General features: G+C 41.2%; 1 protein-coding gene across 4 annotated transcripts in view; it reads left to right on the top strand.

Moving 5' to 3' along the window:
• Nucleotides 1-3109: 3109 nt before the first annotated feature.
• The window catches only part of GRIA2 (glutamate ionotropic receptor AMPA type subunit 2), a 93855-nt gene continuing 76880 nt past the window's right edge, over nucleotides 3110-20084 (top strand). For all 4 annotated transcript variants that reach the window (XM_039550444.1, XM_039550445.1, XM_039550447.1 and 1 more), the window contains exons 1-2: nucleotides 3110-3555; nucleotides 3894-4034. In XM_039550444.1, the coding sequence (XP_039406378.1) occupies nucleotides 3468-3555; nucleotides 3894-4034 (229 nt within the window). In that variant the 5' untranslated portion in view covers nucleotides 3110-3467. The remainder of the gene's footprint in view (nucleotides 3556-3893; nucleotides 4035-20084) is intronic.

The following is a 20084-nucleotide window of genomic DNA, read 5'->3' as shown; positions in this document are numbered from 1 at the left end:
GAGCACGAGGCAAAAATTTCCAGTTCTTCAGTCTTTTCCAAGTTTCTTTCTGCATCTCGTATTCAGCTGGTGAAACATATGAACATTTAGTTGAACTGCAGCCACTGTCTCAACCAGGATTGTGCCAGGATGAATTGCAGAGGAAATGTATTCCTGATAAATTTTACTTCTGATTAGCACATATATCAGCTCTTTTTAACTTCCTCACCAACTTCTGCCTTACGTTCAGAATATCCATTAGACAATATTAAATTGTTAAATCAAGTATAGTCATGATTCTTTGCAGTAAGTAGCAAACCTCTCCTGGAGTACTATGGAATCAGGATTAGGCACTTGGGGTTTTCAGGAGTCTGACATCTTTTTATTCCATATCTGGTCTTCTGTCATCTGCCATTGTTTTCATTATTATTGCACTGCTATGTTCCTTTCAACAAGTGATTGATGCTTATTATTAACAGTCTCCCTGTTGATGCTTTGTTCACATTCTGAACTAATGCATTTTTATATGATCTCCTTTAATGGATTTAGAAGAATGCATATAAGAATATAATCTTCTGTTTTTAAGAATACAATCCTTACTTACCTCTTGCAAGATTCTTTTCCCTGGAGTAAAAAGTATTGAATGTGATTCCCAGCAATGCAGTCTGATTTTCTCACGCACAGTGTTAATGAGTATGTCTATTTTTAGTACATGATCATAAATTACTATCACCTATAAATTCCTTTTTTCTCCTTTGCCCACTTGCATCTTTTCTATTCGATGGTTATAAAAAATAGAGAGTAGAAGAAGCCCTTTAAAAAAAATTATTGACATTTTTCACTATTACTAAATTCTGATTAAACTGTTTCCTTGCTGATTGGCTAGCCCATGCTGTCCTTTTGTACTTACTCGTATGAGTTGAAATCTTTTATTTGTCCCTGGCACACCAACAGTGGAATATGGCCACATAGTTTGACTTTTTTTTCCTACATGTTCTGACATGACAGTACAAATTTGGAGTAGTACATGCACATACATACACATGCACACATTGAACATGACGTATACCCATACAGGCTCACAATTCTGAAATGGAAAAATACGCATTAGAAAGTCAACAGCCAGGGCGGTATCAGCTGGGATTGCCGTGGCAGCTGTTACTAACTCATCACAAATAGTCTGTACAGAACCCCCAGCTGTAATTGGTAATTAACTTCTTTACTCAGATCATTTTTATTTTACCTACCTGCTATGCTATATTCTGTAGGTCTTTATCTTGGAAGACATAGCAAGGCCAATTCATGACAGAGACTGGGCTCAGGACCTTCATCTATAAACTATTTGACTCAGGTAAGGTTGCTCATTTTGCAGTGCCCACTACAGTGGGATCAAAACTTAGTATAGCATTTACCCATGCTTTAGTATAAACAATAAATAATATTTTGTTGTCTAAGCAGCTAAAACATGCATCACCATGAATTATTTTTACTGTGTCCAACAAAGGTCTTGATGCTTATGTGGAATAGCACTGTTCTCTATAACGCAAAAAAACCCAAACACCCAAACCAATAAATAAAAACCCCAATGCCTCAAATAACAGTTTAAAGATTTAAATCCTTTCCATAAATGCAAATACAGCTAATTCAAAAAGTAGGATTCTTCTAGATTTTATTTTTATGCTTTACATCACCCAAATCCTTTTTATATGTTAGTTCATTATGCAGCTATAATGTATATTGGCAAATATGATTTTTTGTTTTATTATAACATATTAAAGTGTAATCTTCAAACTGAGGTCTTTGCTTCATTTTAGTCTCATTTGTTATACATAAAGGGGATGCTTTAGATTTTGTTGAAAAAAAGAAGCATACAATTTATCTACACTTCTCTTAAAGATTGGCAGTTTTACACTGAAATATTTATTAGAAGTAAATGTCTGTATATCTCATTGTCCAGGATGCAGTGGGGACTGCCTGAACACAAGCTTTCCCCTGACAGCTTAATCTGTTGATTGTCACAGTGACGCTGCCTGCCCCTCTCACAGAATTCAGCAGTAGGTTTTACCATGCAGTGCAAAACGTGGCTTCTGGGAGAGACCAGGCTGGGGGAGAGAGTGAGGAAGGGCTGTAGAAACTCTGCCATTCCACCCAGATAAGCCCACAGGGGCTTTATGCTCAGGATGTTAAAGCTTGCTCTCTTTTTCAGGCTCATCCCATTTTGTGGGTGAGAGAGAAAAGATGAGATAAGTACAGACAGAAGCTTGTACAGAATTTCCTGGCGAAATGACTCAAATGAAACAAAACTCATCATGAATTAGTGATGAGTAAAGGGCTTCAGATTGCCTACTTCCTATGTAGGATATGTACTCATATTGATGTCTGAATACCTGAAGCTTCAATCCCCTCCTCTGGGAAAGGAGAATGAAAACAATTTAATAATAATAAAAAAATAAAAAAGGGGGAAAAGGAAATGCAACGCAGGATCAGTATCCTTTCCTATGTGGATATTTCCCATCATTAACTAAATATAAATTAATAAAACAATATGCCAGAAAATTATCACTTAATAGCAAATTCATTGTCAAGGCCACAGGAATGCCACATTGCCTTTTCTTCTATAAATTGTGTGTGTGTGTGTGTGTGTGGTGCACAGCAACAGACTTTGTGCCAAACTGAGAAATGTTAAATTTAGCTTGCAGTAAATAGCATGTCTAGCTAATACAGCTGGAACCCATCTTGGAAAGAAAAAAAAAAATCCCCATTATGCATGAAAATGAAATATCAGAATAGCTTTAACTCTTCCTGCACATTAACTTCTACGGTTTGGGTAGAGCAGCTAAAACAAAAAAAATAGGAATGTGCTTTTCAGGTGTATTTCTGAGGTGGCTCCATCCTGGGGGAGGCGGGTGAAATAAATAAATAAATAAATAAATAAATAAATAAATAAATAAATAAATAAATAAATAAATAAATAAATAATCTCCCAAAAGTGAGGCCGCTGTCCGCGGTGCTGGAGGCGGGCGGGCGGGCGCGCGGAGGGGCGGGGCGCGGCGCGGAGGGGGCGCGGCGGGCGCGCTCCCGCCGGGGCCGGTTCCGCGCAGGCGCCGCCGCCGCCGCCTCGCCGGGAGCGCCGCCCGCCCGTTGAGTGCGAGGAGCGCGGGCGAGCGCGTGCGAGGGCAGGGCCGGGCCGGGCGGCGGGAGCGCAGCGGGCACCGCCGGCACCCCCATCACCCCCATCCCGCTCGGCGCCGGAGCCGCGACCAGCACCGGAGCGGCAGCGGCAGCTCAGACAGCGGCTTCTCCCGCGCCTGCCGCGGGGCTCTTCTCGTTCCTTCCCTCCCGTGGCTCGCTTGCTCCCGCCGGCCGCTCGCCCGGAGCGCACGGGATCTAATTTGCTGACGAGCGCGCTCCGCGGAGGAGAAGGAGGAGGAGGAGGAAGAAGAAAGGGCTGTTTCCGTGGCTTTGTGGATGCTCTACTTTTCCTGGAAATGCAAAAGATTATGCATATTTCTGTCTTCCTGGCTCCTGTATTGTGGGGACTGATCTGGGGGGTCAATTCTAACAGCATACAGATCGGTAGGTGCCCGCATTTGGGGGGACCCCGCTCTCCTCCCGGCGGATCTCCCGATCCTTCATCCCCGCCGGTGTCACTCGGGCATTCCTGTCATGTCGCCGCGCGCCCAGTCCCACCGCGGTGCCCGCCAGGCACCAGCGAGGTCCCCTCGCCTTTTCCCCGGCCACACCGCCCGGCCCCCGCGACCCCCGACACAGGACGGAGCCGCGGCCGGGACCGCTCCGGCAGCGGCGCCCACCGGCACCCGCGCCCAGCCCAGCCCCGCGGCGGGCAGAGACCTGGCCCCGGCACCGCTCCGCCGGTGCCCCCGCCCGCCTGACGCGTGTGTGTTTCCCTGCAGGGGGGCTGTTCCCGAGGGGCGCCGATCAGGAGTACAGCGCCTTTCGGGTAGGGATGGTTCAGTTTTCCACCTCGGAGTTCAGGCTGACTCCCCACATCGACAACCTGGAGGTGGCCAACAGCTTCGCCGTCACCAACGCCTGTGAGTAGCGGGCGCTGCCAGCCTGCCGTGGCGGCGGGTGTGCGTGTGTGTGCGGGGGTGTGCGGGGTGTGTGCGCGGAGGTGTGCGGGGTACGTGTGTGTGTGTTTGCGCGGGGCGGGGGCGTGTGCGGGGTACGGTGCCGGGGGGAGCCGCCCCGCCGCCGAGCAGGTGTGGGAGCGCCCGGCCCCGTGCGAACGGGGCGCGGGGTCTCCGTGCGCCCCCCCAGCCCTCCGGGAGGTGTAAAATGGTTCCCGGCGGCTCCCCCCGCGCGTTACGTAAAGCTGCGCGGCCCCGGGGCTGCCCGCAGCGCTCCCCCGCTGCCCGCGGGCTGCGGAGCCACCTCGCTACCGGCGCGGCCAGAGCCGGGGCCCCCTCTGGCCAGCAGCCGAGGGGTGCGGAGCGGGCGGCGGGGGGCGATCAGCCATTTTACGCCGCGCGGTGCTGCGGGCTCCATCGCTCCATCTCGCCGCCCGCTCGCCCCCCGCCTGGCGTGCTCATGGGCGGCTGCGCTCGCCGTCCGCTGAGCTTCGCCGGGAGCCCGCCGCCCCCGCGGCTCTCCCCGCGGGACCGTGCCCCGGCTCCGCCCTCGGCTCGGCAGGGCCCGGCCGCACGCGTGCCGCGGGGCGCGGAGCACGTGCGTTGCGCGGCAGGCGACGGGGAAGGCGGGGCGGAGCAGCGCGGTCGTGGTAGCGCGAAGAGAGGAGCCCCGGACGGGGCGGCGAGTCCCGCAGCGGTGTGCGCTTCTGCCTCCTGTCGCTCGGCCCGGCGTGCGGCCAGGGGCGGCTGGCACGGTCCGTGCCAGGCTGAGAGCGGGGAGCCGAGGCGGCGTTCCCAGGGCGGTGAGGCGTGCCCGCCTTGCCCCCGTGCCGCACGTGCCCGGTTCGGGCGAATCCCCGGTCCCCGCAGCGGCGCGGGCGGCAGCGGGCGGGGAGCGCGCTCGGTGCCGTGCCGGTCGCTCCCGCCCAGCGCCGCGCTCCCCCAGGCGTTTTCCTGTCCCTCCTGGGAAAAAGACGCAAGGGACACTGAATCTGGAGGTTAGCTGTTAGCGGGGGCGATTTCCCTTCGTTGGTGACCTTTTTTTATCCCCCTGATTCAGCTGCCTTGTGGTAGGTGCGGTGGTGCTGAAGAGGGGCGCCTTGGCACAGATGCTGGGATAGGTGGTGCAAGAGCTCAACGCAAGGAGCTTTCAGTGGCATGTGTGAGGGTAGGAGGGTATAGCATACATAGCTGAAAGCAGAAAAGGTCAGAGCATGTAATCACCCACAGTAATGCTAAATTGTTATTCTTTGCAAACTGCTTGGATAGTTCTTCCTTTCTTAGATAATGGGAGTTTGTATCAACCAGAACCACATGTGGTCGGTATTTGCAGATGATGTTACTTGGACTGTTGGTGAAGTAAGTGTAGCAGTTTATATGGCATTCTGCAAAAATGTGACAGGTCTTTCTGTGTTCCTCAATTCTGTGAAGTTAACAAAACCCTGAAAAAAGGTTTTGCAAAAACCAGATTTTTTTTTTTTTCCTACTGGTACTAGAGATGAGCATAATCACTTTGTCTTTGAGAAAGTAAAGGTTATATAATTTTCTCCAAGACCATCAAGTGCTTTTGACCAGCGTTTGTGTGCATGTATTAGCCTTGTTCTTGTCTTCCTCGGAGAACTTTTACAATACTCAGATGATATGTGTAGGCTCTAGACTGCAGTAGTGGATTTTGAGGCTTCCAGCAGAAGGGAGATGCTGTCCACATTTTAGATTTTCTTTTGTCTGAACCTTGTGCAAGGCTTCAATTTCCAAGCAGGTTGAAGAGCTCCAAATTAAGACATGGACTTGTACTTGTTTTTTCATCACTTCAGTTACCAGTGATGGTTTAATGAAGTTACCTTGTGCATTGGATTTAATTGACTAGTGAAGCATGTGATAAAAATATGTACAGTATCCCCTTGATTACCTTCCCAGAAGGATTTCATTGGAGAAAAAGGAGTTCCAAAGAGAAATATTTGGCGTGCAAGAATTAGAATTTAGGAGCTGATTGCAGAGCGCAGACTGCACAAATGGTTAAGAAGAATCCAACTTTTTTTGTCCCCTCTATGCTTGTTCTCATTTGAAATGCTGAGCATTCTGCAGGTTGGTTTAGGGTTTTTTTTGGGTAGGGTGTTGGTTTTTTTTATTTCCAGAATTGTGTTCAAAGAACTTGTGCCCAAGACCAGCACTGTGAAACAATGCAGGCGTAAAAGAAGGTCACAGAAATGTAGGATAATATGAATCTGAAAATGCTTCAGTGTTTACCCAGGTATTTCACTCCAGCAAGGTGATTGTCCTTCACGGAGATATAGTGGTAGACTTATACCATAATAGAAGTGATGACCTTTTTCTGCCCAAATCGACCACTGAAATGTTTTGGCTCTTGATTTAAACCCCTGAGCCTGCTGTGTTTCAGGCTGCAGAAGCTGCAGCTGGTGTGGCAGAGCTGGGGTGCAGCCCTGCCCGCCAGTCCCGACCCGGCACCCGCGGGTAGCAGCCAGCAGTGCCTGGGGTCCCCTGCGCCGCCCCGCCGGGGCTGGGCCTGCCTCCCTCCCCTGGTAGCCTCAGGGCAACAGCACACTATTCCATCTGCTTTAAAAACAAGCAAGCAAACAGAAAGCCAGCTGTAAAAATAAGTAAAAGTCTTCAAACTAATTATCAGCGCTTGCTTGGAGTTTGTCGATGGAGCAAATGGTTTTTAGATGAATCGGTGTTGCTGGTACTACTTTTAAATTAGGTTCCTAAACTTCAGAAAGGAGGAGATGGTGGTCACATACCCCCGAGGAGTGTTCCAAGTAGTGAGACTACTCAGTTATTTAAAGGTGTACAGAAAATGGGTGTAGTAGTGGAGTGGACACTGTCAGTAGGTAGCCTTAACTCATGTAATGACTTGCACTTCAGTGGGAATTTCACATCAACACTAAGAGATCGTGTCATGACATATTGCATGACAGCAAATTGGGCCAAAATTCTACTGATCTTGACCAAGGTGGACGGGCCACCTTCACGTAACCTGGGAAAGGGACACAAGTCAATTATGTTCAAAAAGTAGCCATAAAATATAGTCACTTTAGTTTGTTGGATTGTTGCAACTCTGCAAAGCTGTGTTGACAGTTCATTGGGAGCAGCTGTTGGAATCTAATTGCAAATTGACACTTCATAAGTCAGCATCACTCGGAAGCTTAATGGTTTAGATTGAGAGATGGTGCACATTTTTTTCAGAGTAATGGCCCAATGAGGAGCAGTGTTCACTGCTGTGACTGCTGTTGCACCCTTCGAGAGAAATGGGCTAGGCTTAGCACTGTGTGAGAATTCTGGATTCATTCTAACAGAATCTCCTCGGTTCTGTCTGTTTAACAGCTGGAACAAAGGTACAGCACTGGAGGCAATTCATAGGGCAGAACTGGGACATGTGCAAACCACTGGACTTCATTATCCTTCAGCACAGTGTAATTGAGTGAAGTCTAATTGGAGGACTGTTGACCATCGGTTATATCAGATTTTTTAAAAGTTCTTAATTCTGTCAAAACAAGAAAGAAGGAATGTGATGAAGATGAAATCCTTTCCTCTTAAATCTGCCTACCCAACAACTTTAGGGGTAGTTGTACTGTGTTCTGACATACATTAGCACTGAAAGGATATTGGAGTCACTTAAAGAGAGGTTTCCTATGGAGTACTATAAAACTGCCATAATGATAACAAGTTTTTCATACAGTAGTTTGAGCACAGAAGTAATATATGTACAATCTTGGATGTTTAATCCTGCTGGCTCAAGAGCCAGTGTTGAGCTTTTCTGTTTTAAATCAAGTCTTACAGCTCTGCAGGGATCACTGCACCATGACATTGTGACAAGGGTGTGTTGATTCATGCATAAACCTTAGATCCTTTCATTATATTTTCAACCAGCAGCTTTGAAAACATATGAATATCTGGCATGTTGCAACTTGAGAGTCATGGCAAAGGTTTTCCCAAGCATTTTGGAATATAATGCTATAGCTTTCATTCTTAAAGAAACAGCATTGAGCGTATTGTTGGCAAAATGCATAACGAATAAGCAAAAAACATCCTTTAAAGGGAAGGATAAAAAAAATTTAAATGTGTTTATTTGAATTAAAATTACTGTGGACCAAGCCTAAATGTATTTCACAATAGATTATTAGAACTGATTTTAAGGAAAGGAAGAATTTATTAGCTGCTTGTGTTTCAGTTCATTTGTATTCCTGGTCCTTCTCATTTCCTTTTCACTATAAAACATTTCTCAGGCTCAGTGAGCAGATGTGAAATAGGTTCTGTGCCTTCTTGTAATTAAAATGGTCAGGATCAGATGGGTTTCTGCAGTAAAATGATACAATAAAACCAGGATGTAGTCTACAGTGGGAACTCCTGTGATTTTTCTTCTCTCAAAACATTTCTCCTCTCAAAATTGATCTCTGTAGCAAACTTTAAACATTCTTCTACTCCTGAGAGTTATTCATAAAGAAAGCTGGGGTATTTATTGTGTGACAGTGCTGTCCCTGCTGTGCACCTTTGCGTCTGGCTCACAGACCATTTTCACACAGCCGTGCTCCAGAATGTGGGCAGATACAAAACCAACAGTTTTCTCTTGCCTACTTGACTTTTTAAATTCTTATTATGTGATTGTTGCATTAATTTTCTCCATAAAATCTGAAATAATTTACCATGCAGTTTTGAATACAGTACGAATATATATTTTACTCCTAGAAATCTGAAAGTGAGTTATGTTTAACAGTAGTTTGTGAGTAGTATGGCAATCATGCCTTAAATATGCCAATCAAGCTTGCAAATAAACCAATATTAGCAGTCAATCTCTTCAATATATTAATGTGTTTATATGTGATTTTATTAATATATAATATATGAAAATATAGTAAATTTTTTCTGTTTATGCTAATGAAAGTCTTAATTTACACTGACTTCAATGGGTGTGATTGACTGCACATGGTTGAGGATGTACTTAACTCCTTGTGTCCATAAGATTTCCTTTACTATCTTGTGTAAAACACACAAACCAAGCACCGCTGCACTAAGTGATGCTGTTACTGCTGGTTTCATTAGTTATTTTTTTCAAGCTTCTCATGATAAAAATATTTTTGAGAATTAGGGCATATTTAAGAGATAAATAATTCCTTTTGAGCAGTCGATAATTACTAGGAAAGTATATAATATCTGGGAACATATTAGTTTGAAAATACATTAAACAGGTAATTATCATTATTTTGAAAATTCAGATAGCATAATTTCTCAGGCATTCTCTGTGAAAACATGATTAAATTGTTAAAAACTATTTTCTTAAGGAAAATATAATTTTAAATTAATTAATTAAAATCAAATTAAAATCCTATATGCTGATAGGAGTAATTTTCAGGAAACTAAAAGGAGGATATATCCCACAGTAAACATGAATTTTTATATGTACATATATAGACAGACATGTATGTATACACACATGTATATGTAAATGTACACACATATGAACTTAACAGAATGAACAGCAGTTTATTTTGAATGTCAGATAAATAAAAAGCAAGACATCAGTTAAACTCTACAGTCCATTTTTCTGAAGAGGGTTATCTCATAGCACTTAATAGTAAGATAATTTATCTCTTTAAGTCATGTTCTCATGCCTGTGAACCAGATGCATGAATTACTAATTTTTTATATTGAAGGCTCATGCCCATATTCTGGAAACAATGTCACAAGAAGACAGGGAATATCAGGTCAGACTGAAAATAACACTGAAAAGATACCCCAATAGGTAAAAAATGCAGTTGTATAGATCAAACTCTCTCTGTATGTATATGTGAATGGGCTTTCTATCTGACAGTTAACCGGAACTTTTATTTCTGAAATGTACAAGATTTGTCCCATTATTTTTCATCTGGTCATTACATTTATCAGAACGTGAATACAGTGGCATCTGGTTTTAGAGGACTGTGGACAAGAGATTAATTCCTTTTGCCAAATAGGTTTCTGAAAAGGTATAGGGCAGAAGTCTGGATGTTTTTATACAGATTATATAGGTTTGTAGAGCATCATTATTATTTTGTCTTGAAACCTTAATGTTTTCCTTTGGTAAGTTCCTAAAAAGACTTTGCATTGACTACAAGTGCATATTAAGTGTAACCTTGTCGAAACTGCAAAAGAGCTTTTATTTAAATTAGTAAATAATTTCAATAATGAATTCTTTATGGATAAGCAATAAGGAGTGAATAAAATAATCAGATAAACATTGTGAAGGCATACTGTGAACCAGCTCAACAGTAAGGAGTGCAAGCAGGTTTTAAATAACCACATGTTGAATAAATTCATACTGAACCTTCTAAAATCAATAACTGTGCTTAAAATACAGCTATTGTATTTATTTGGGTGCACTTACAGAGTGGTATAGATATCTTTTGAAATACTGTTCATTTTTCTTTATCTATCTGTATATAGGACCACCACAGAACAATTTTTACTTTCTTATGCAGCACTGCTGTGCCTCCTTGGTTTATTCCACCACAGATCTTTGATTATTGTTTTCTTCTTTTTTTTTTATTGTTTTAAGAAAGGTTCTCAAATCACTCAATTTATGAGGAATTTACCTTTTCCTCCCCAAAGTCCCCGTCTGGGCAATGAATACAGAGAGTTAACATTCCTGTCCTGAATCTGATTTAATGTAGAGATACCTAATGCATTTTCCAATGGATAGCCACTTTATGAAAGTGTGAAAAAAATTTTACAAGGCAGTGATACTCACCATGATTCTACAGCAAGGTGTGGTTTAGCTCCAGCTATTACTGTCTCCCACCACCTGCTCCCAAACCTGACTTGGAGAAATTAATGAGATTTTTTTTTGAGAGTTGAAATGTTACATACAGTTCAACTAAAGGTGACAGACTCAAGCTAAAGAAATGTCCTATTTCAACTCTAATCTGCTGTTTAATTTAATATCAGAGGAAAAACATTCAGGTCTATATTCATTATCTTGAATCAGTATGGTTGTTTTGTATATTTGGGATGCTGGCTCTGTAATTGAATTGCCAGTCACTTCAGTTAGTCCGTGAATGACTTACTGGGCTTTACTGCATGTGGAAATAGCATCTTCATTACTTATGTTTTCCTTTCACTGTTAAAAAAAAAAACCAGAGTAATTTGCGGTTTGTGTTTTGAAATGGGCATATTTTTCCCCTAGGATTCTTCCAGTGACCAAGAGTAGGGCAAAATCCTGTAAAATGTTCAAATGCCCTGACTCATAAATGTGTAGTCATAAAACTGTTAGAAGAGTTTCAAAGCTCAATAAGGAACAGGGGCTAATTTTATAAAAGGTTCAAAACAGGTATATGAACATGAGTTTACTATGCTACATCACCTATTCAGTTTAATCTTGATTTCAGGTAGTTAATATTGGAAAAAAACCATAACTGACTTGATGCTGCATTTTTTCAGGCTGCTGTGGTTAAGGGTGCCATACCACTGTAATTTCTTCTCAGTGTAAATGGGTTTAGAAGTTTACAAACATGACTTGGACTAGAAAAGATGCCTCTGTTTATTACAAATGGTGTGAACTGATTTTTTTCTCACACACTTTGAAGATTACAAGCAACAGATTGTTTCTAAGCACGTGGTATGATAGAAAATTTAAACAGCAATCTGCTAGGTAATGCAGAGATTTTTCTCGTCATCTGATGGGCAAGACTGCTGTCAGGGCTCATGTCAGCAACAGGGCGAGAGAGCTCAGCAGAACAGCTCTGCAACTGCTTTGCAGCACGGAGAAGGGATTTGTTTTCTTTGGTTTTCTGCCTTCTATGAATGTATTTGCTCTGGTTTAGATCCATAAAATTAAAAGGCTAATATGGCTTACCATCCCAACTAATGTGGATCTAAATTTTTTGAATGTGTTGTATTTCCTTGTATATGTGTAAACTATCTCAGAATGTCTGCAAATGTATGCTGATGACAGACTGTACAGCTCTGAACAAGTCAGATTAATTTGTTCAATTATCTCATAAATCTTTGAAATTGAGGTTGTTGAGAGTTAGCTTGCTCAAAATGTTTCTTCCTGATACTAGGTACGAGTTGTTTTTGACAAAATGTCTTCCAAGCCAAAATGCTGATTTATATATTTTTTTTTAATTTTCCCCTCTATGAATGTCGTGAATTCCATTACACTGTACTATTACAGTCTCAGAGGGGGTTCTTTGTACAAATGTGAGTTCTGGCAAGCAGCAAAATGTTCCTGTGTGACTGTACCTTGGGCAGAGACCTACTGATATTTGAGAGTGTATTCCAGGTGTAATATTTGTAAAGCAGGGTGAGTAATTTGCATGGTTAGTGCATACCAGGCACAATAAGCTACACCAATGCTACTTATAACAAAAGCAGAATTGATCCACACTGGAATTACAGGGAATGGTTAGGAGAATCATACAGGAAGTAACTTAGTTATTTTATTTCTCTTGTCCATGTCAGGCAGAAGACCTGAATTTTAACCCTTAGTCTTTAATTTTCAAGTTGAATGCCTTTGGCACTTGTCTTGATGTCAGAATCCCTCCCTGTCTCTTACTCTTCTTCATTTTTCCTGCCTCGATTAATTTTTGGTTAAAAAAACCTCAGTAATCCTGCATTTTGCCTGACACAGGAAGAAGGAAAGTAACTTCAAGGTTTTGGAAGCAGGAAGACAATTTCTTACCCTTTGTTGTCATGGTAAAGCATAGAGGAAAAGAAAACCTATTAGGAAAATTCAGTTATATTAATTTAAACAATTGCTCAACCAACAAATATTAATGGGCCAGATTTATACACAGCTTTAAACTTTCAAAGCCATTTTAAATGAACAGTTGGAAATATTATATTGAAAGACTAGATGGATTTGAGGGATCAGGAAGATGAGAATATGAGTCACTATATCTTATATATTGCAGGATAAGTATGGTTTTAATTTCACTCACAGCCTTCCATCTGCTCCATCTTAAGGTGCTTTCATTTGTTGAGAGTGGAACATGCTGAAAATCTACAAAGTGGTGACTGAAAAGTCATTCAGTGCTTTTACCAGCTAATCGGATTTGTTGATGTATTCAGCAGCTGGATCCAGCGATCTGGAGTGCAGACCAATAAAACCAGGCTATTTTCACCCAACCAAATAAATGCTCAAGCTTCTGCTGATGGTAGTAGGAACACAACCAGATCCAACAATTATATTACTTATTTTTTCTGTCTAAATGTGGAAAATGGATTTGGTTTTTTTGTATATGGGAAGAGGCAGGGATTAAACAATATCTAAAAAGGGCAATAATGTTTGACTACCTATCTGACCTACACAATATTGTTTCCAAACTTTTTGGCACATGCTCATATAAGACCCCATGTTTGTTTGATTGGCGTTTCTTATGTATTTTACACTTTTATGAAGTTCTTTGTTAGGTTTCAGTATGGAAATCTTAGAAAAATTATTAGACCATTTCAACTCTGTTTAAGTATGTAAATAGAACTGCTGCCTAAAAATGGAAGAGTTAGGCCTATGCTTGTGTAAGCGAAGAGAAAAAATGTAATACTCCTCTCCTTTTTTTGTATTTGATCTTGGATGTTATTATGTGATGAAATCTTTGCATAAACTTGAATTTTTAATTTTCTCTTAACTCTTTTTTTTTTTACTTGTAGTAAAATGTGTTTTAGCTTGACTATAAAACCAAGTAGCATACTTTTGCTATAGAAGCAAGCAAGCATCTGTGGGCTGCAAATACTGATTTTGTTAGCAAGTGGAGCACTTAATGTTTCTTTGAGCTTATCTGCTTACTTCTATTTCAATATGATAAAAACCACAATATATTCTTCAAGGTCTCCATTTGTGGAGGCACTTCTAATTCACCTGCAGTTTGTGATATTCACCCTATCTTGTGTTACCTCAAGGGGCAGCTCCAGGAAATGGGAGTGTCCTTCAAGCTCCGTGGCACATCTGTTCAGGTGTCCCGGCACTCCAGTGTCTGAAACGTTGCTTGGAGCATGTACTTTGTAACATCAGTAATTTCCTGAGATTCGTGAGAAAAGAGCAAGTCTGTAAACACCTAAATGACTTTTAGGAGCTCTGACATTTTTGTTAGTACTGTTGCAATTAGTTTTTGTAGAGGAAAACACAGATTGTATTAAATCATGACTGAGACATTCCAAATAAATACATGTTCAAGGATGGTCTGTGCCTGTTCCAACACGCTGGGGAACCTCCAGCGTTGCTGCATCTAGTTTTGATCTTCTGGGGGTGCAAAAAAAATTATTTCAAGATTTTTGTTTGCCTTTCTGGATGGAAGTGTTTCTGACTTCCTACTGAACCTGTGAATACAGTAGTTCTGTCAGTGTTGTGACTCCTAATATTACTTTTCATTTTCCGGTACACAGAATCCCAATTCCCTGTGCCAGTGTGTCTGGCTTTATATTGCATTCCAGGAACTTGCAGTGTTCAATTTTTGCAGTGTTTCTGGCTTTATATTGCATTCCAGGAACTTGCAGTGTTCAATTTTTGCAGTATTTCGTTTTTACATGACATCTTGAGATCTGTATGTTGCAATATGTAGAAGCCATTTTAAAAACTAAGTATCAACTGCCTTAAAAAACAAACGTGTTAGGAAAAATGTTCACTTGGCTTGTTCCTCTCTTCATATTGGTGATAAATTCAACAATGTAGATTTATTTAATTCTGAAGTTTCTTCATTTCTTCTTTTGTTTGTTTGGTGGGGTTTTTCCCTTCTTCTGTCCTTGTAGTGCTTATAACAATTCTCTAAAACTAATGTTGCTACTACTGGATTATTAAAAAGACTGTGAAAATAATTTTGCTAATTATTTAACTGTGAAACATTGGTGTCTTCATAGCAAGAAATTTGTGCCTTTAAATTTGTCTTATTTAGTAAATGTCCTTTGAAACTTCCTGAGGAAGCTAGCAATGTTCACATGGTTAACCTACTCCTATCACTACAAATTGCTTAGCAACTTCTGTTTTGTGCACTGCAATTGAACTGTATTTGCTTTTGATCTAATTTTTTTTCCTCTTCAAGAAAAATTCTGGCATTTTTTTGTATAGGGTTTTTTTTTTGCTGCTCTCATTTTTCCAACCAGCTAAATGTACCAAAAGTAGCTGTTTCAGGAACCCTAGTCCTCCATCTCATTAGGTTTGTCTTCTGGTGTCGAGGTTCGATTTTAAGAACTTGTTGCTCAGTGACTGATTCTACTTAGGGTACAGATCCATTGGGTGATAGATGTAAAGTGGGTTTTTTGTTTGTTTTTCTGAATGCTTAAAGTACTAGAACTCAAGACATCTCATCTTGTTACAAAGCAGTTTCTTAACTGTGTATGACAGACCAAAGGAGAGACTGTGTAACTTGATGAGCCAAGAAGAGGTTTGCCTCACTGGTGATATGCTGGAGGAGAGTTTTGACCAAAAAAATCTCATACACTTCAGATTTGTCTTACACATGCTGCCAAACTTGTAAGATGGGGCAGATGTGCACATTTCAGTTTATGTTGCTTCTGGTGTTTGTGGGAATTTCTCATTCTGTAATCCTTGGTGGCTTTATATACTTTTGATGAGTCCTTACTAGCTGTGGTGAATCTCCAGTTCTCTTCCATACAGTAGGCCAGGACTGACCAGTTCCCAAAGTGGTTTGGAAACTATGGTGTGTAATGCTCTCGTGTTGCACACATGAAACCGGGAACAGTCAAGAGTCCAGGAATAGGTCAAAGATGGAAGCATCTGTGTTACCCAGTCTCAGGGGTTTGAATCAGGTGCCTCACAGTGAAATTGGCAGCAGCACCTGATGGAACAGACATCAAGCCAGCTTAATTGACAGAAAGCTCCTGTTTAGAAGTTTCCAACTGAAAGGGTCAAATTAAAACTGCTCCTCTCCTTGCTTGGGTGACCAACCAAAGCTCTGAGGCAAAGGAAGTGGGATTACTGGCCAGAAGCTACTTTCTGAGCTGTAATGGGTTGAAGCACTCTGGTTATAATGGTGCTTTGGGTGCTGTGCTGATCTGCCACCTTTATGTTGGAGTAGTCCAATGGTCTAGAAACAAGTGAGACAGAGTCTGGGGGCTCAGAGGGTGGGAGAGAAGAGAAGCCAACTTTCTACCTTATCCTCAGAACAAGTATGGGCCAAAGTGAGAAAGGTATTTTCAAACACATGAAAAGAGACACAGTTATGCAGGTCACCTTTTCTCTGGGATATACTAACCTTAGGGTTTCTCATTAGATTGAAGTGCTTCATCTTAATTTGTACTAGTAGATCTGCAGTTTTGAACCTGATATTGTAGCAGAAAATATGGGGTTTTGCCTCCCTTAAGAGGAACTGCAATGTGGATTTTTTTAATTAGTTCTGTATTATGCTGCAGGTACCATTGGTAAGATCTGCTGGGTATTTTAGGTAGCTGTTAAGGCTGTTTGTATTTTAAGTTGTACTGCCTATGTGTTCAGCACGGTACCTGCTATTCCTGTGGGTCTAGTCACTTGGTTCTAGATTACATTCAGGGTAGGGAGTTTAATCTCTAGAGGTCTGTATATGTTTAGTTCTGGCTATATGGGTAAAGATTTCTTCTCGTTTAGCTGTTAGGACAGCTACATTTATGGACACATAAGGTAACAGGCACTAGATTTAAAGGTTAGAAACCTGTTGACAGGATGTTTTCTGTGATGGATGCTGAACTTTCAATATGCTTTTCATGGTCTGTCAGACAGTCTGTTTCATCCGAAGTATTTGCTGAAGGAGCTTGCTGGAAAATGAGAAAATGAATTCTTTTTAGGAATTTTATTTTCCTTTTGGTCAACAGGTAAAATAAGATTACCTTGCTATTTTTCTGTATAATCTTCATTCAGGGAATGATTAATTCATATCATGGTCCATTTCTATGAAGGAGAAAGTAGGAGACAGCAGTAAAGCACTCAGATTTTTTTTCCCTCCCCTTTTCTGCATTACTGAGCACAAAGAATGGAAGTTCAGCTTAGGATAAAGTGCATAAGAAAAATACGTTCCTGTTACCCTTTAGAGGCACATAATATGTGTTACATACTATGCTGATTTTTCATTTCCTGTAGGAACAGGAGGGAACATTACATGGAAAAACATGCTTACAAACAAATAAAACAGTCTTGTCAAGATCTGGATTGTTCGTACACAGGATGAAAAGTGAGTGATTTAAACATGCAAGTCTGAATAGTAGCAGGAATAACTGTAGTGCTATGCTGTTGAATAGCAAACGAGGGCATCGAGAGATAAATGAACAGAGCAGCCTTGTTCAGGTGTACCTTTTTACAGACAATGAAATAACAAGGATCACAAAATATTATGCAGCCCTCAGGAATAGGTTTACTAGATTTTTCTTCAAAATCCCTATTCAATTGATGTAACTCACTCTGACAGTTACTACAGGGCTGAATCCTGGAAGGTCCAGTGTACCTGAGCATGCCAGCAGTAGTCATCTGGAATTACAAAAGGTCAGCAGCACTGCTAATCACGAGACTTGTGCTAGCTTTCCCCTGCATCTGACTGTAGTTCATCCCATTTGTAGCTCACCTGGGTAAGTATGAAAAACAAAATACATGGAAAATATTTGGTATTTGAAATTAAGAATAAACATAATACAGAGTTCATACATGGCTGAACTAAACACTGGGTTTTCTGTTCCTGAATTACTACAGCTGATGTCAGGTGGAGGGTGTAGTTCTAGATCTGCGGTGATCTCAGCTGGGTACCGGTGCACACAACCATTTCATCTTCTGTGGGTCTGGATTTCCTTCCCACACAGAATGGTGTTTTTGAGGGGACAGTCAGTGCTCTGTCAGCCTCCCAAATGTCAACAAGAGCTCTTGTCCAGACCAGAGGTGCTCTCCAGGGTTCCTCGGTCTGCTGAACACAGGTACTCAAAATGGAGTAGATCGTACAGTCCTTATTAGAAGCATGCCATTTGCTTAGGTAGCGGTACTAGCAGCTCTTAATGATTAATGTGGAATACATCAACTGCTTGACCTTAAGAAACTATACTTAGAAAAAAAAATAACGGAATTCTGACAATTTTCCAGGTGGTAATTCTGTTGAACCATTGCTTGTTCTTCAATGCAAATATTCTTCTGCAGATTATTTGAAAACATGATGTAAGAGAAATCTTATTGAACAGAATAGTCTAGAGTGAAGATATGCATATGCACCCCCCTCCCTGTCCCTAAAATTATTCCTCCTGAGGTTCATTGTCTTTAAATCTTTAGCCATATATCTTTCCTCATAGTGAATGTCATGGAATTTTTGTTTTTTTGGAGAAATGGTTAATCACATCTAGTTCTAATTCATAGGAAGCTGTAATTGCATTTTTAAAGGGAATAATTTCAATTAAATCATCAGCATTGTGGTTGAGTTTTCTGATAAAATGGCAGGTAGCAGTTAGTGATTCCTCTAAAATATCACCTTGATGGTATTTCTTTCAATCTTTTAAATTATTTTCACAAACTTTTTAACAGCAAGTGAAACAAACCAAACCAAAGTGTCTCTCTCCAGAAAATATGTAGGTGTATACCATCCTGGGGTGATGGTGATCCACCACATTTTAAGATTCAAGCAACACATAGAGCACAGAGTGGCATTTTTGCTCACCCTTTCTGCACGGTATGGAAAATATACACAAGAAGGATTAGTTTTTTCAATGATGAAGTTTATAATGTTCTGGTTTGTTTTTTCTTTTATTTCTAATTTTGTGTTTTGAAACTTGGGAAGATAGTAATTTAGCAGAAGCTTAAGTTATAGTAATTCTGTGACTGAAAACTAGATTGTGACATTGGAGAAAGAAGTTAATTTTCTTGCTACCATGACCTTAGACTTGCTTCTTGTAGGCAGAAGTTGCAAGCTGATGAGTTAAAAGTAGGGAGGTGTGTCAGTTTAAAAGAATTAATAAATGTGAGGTATATTGTTAAGGGATTGAGGAGATTTATTGTAACTCTTGATGTGTTTCTGGAGTCCTTCAAAATAGAAGTTAATTTTAAAAGTGTAAGAATAAACAATTCAACTTGAAAATTTGTGAAGCCATTTTTCAATAGCATGTAAAAGAATATTTGTTACAAAGGAATATGTCATGGTGATTAAAAAATTCTTATTACTTGATATGGTATAAAGTTTTAGTGAAAAATGCTGTAGGATTTTCTGCTTAGCGTGAGTTATTTCAGCTTTAAATAAACTTCCTGAGTTTTTATTTTGCAACTTGCAAGTAGTCTTCTCTGACTTGTGGTAATGCCCTGTAACTTGCTGTCATCTGCTGGGCTTATATCCTTACTTACTCCAGAGGTACCAGCACTCCAGGTTTGGATCTATGCCTGTTAGCCAGAGACAATGCCCAGGCATAGTTTAGGGAAAGTGGAGTCCAGGACCTGTTTGCAGTAGGCAATTGGATTTGGCCACCATGTTTCTAAGGGAAGGAATTGGCTGTTTGAATGGAAGTTTCCCAGCCAGAGGCAGTGGGGATGGGCAACGCATGAGGGCTCATCTTGTTTGCTGTATCACTCTTGCATTCACTATTTTGGGACATCAGGGACTTGCCTGGCATATTGTAGGTGACTTCCAATCTGCCTTTGTGCTTTATGTCCTGCTCCTGTGATTTTGCATATCATCCCAGTAGAACAGATGATCTGTCAGAAGTCCATCACAGACAGGAGTGAATGGGGGCATGTGTAAGGAGTGCATCCATTTGGAATTCTTCTTTGCATAGGAGAACCAGAGGGGAGACCCTTGTCAGTGTGACAAGAATTAAGGACAGGCTTGAGTCCACACCAGTGTTCCAGTTTTCCTGCCATCCACTTCAGGAATTATGAATACAGAGAGCTGTCAGAAGTGTCCTTTTTACTGTTCTCCTTGTATGACTTGGCCTTTACTCTGGAATATTTGATAACAGGAACCAATTTGTTTCTACATGCATGTTTTTAGTAATGCAAAAGATGACTTATTTTGTGCAATAGAATATACAAAACACCAAGCAAATGTTACTGACTTGCTCTACATTTAGCTTAATAGA

Source organism: Corvus cornix, chromosome 4, assembly GCF_000738735.6.
Source record: "Corvus cornix cornix isolate S_Up_H32 chromosome 4, ASM73873v5, whole genome shotgun sequence".
NCBI classification, from domain to species: Eukaryota; Metazoa; Chordata; class Aves; order Passeriformes; family Corvidae; genus Corvus; species Corvus cornix.
Note: the sequence above shows the minus strand (reverse complement) of the source record. Positions and strands in the feature narration are given on the sequence as shown.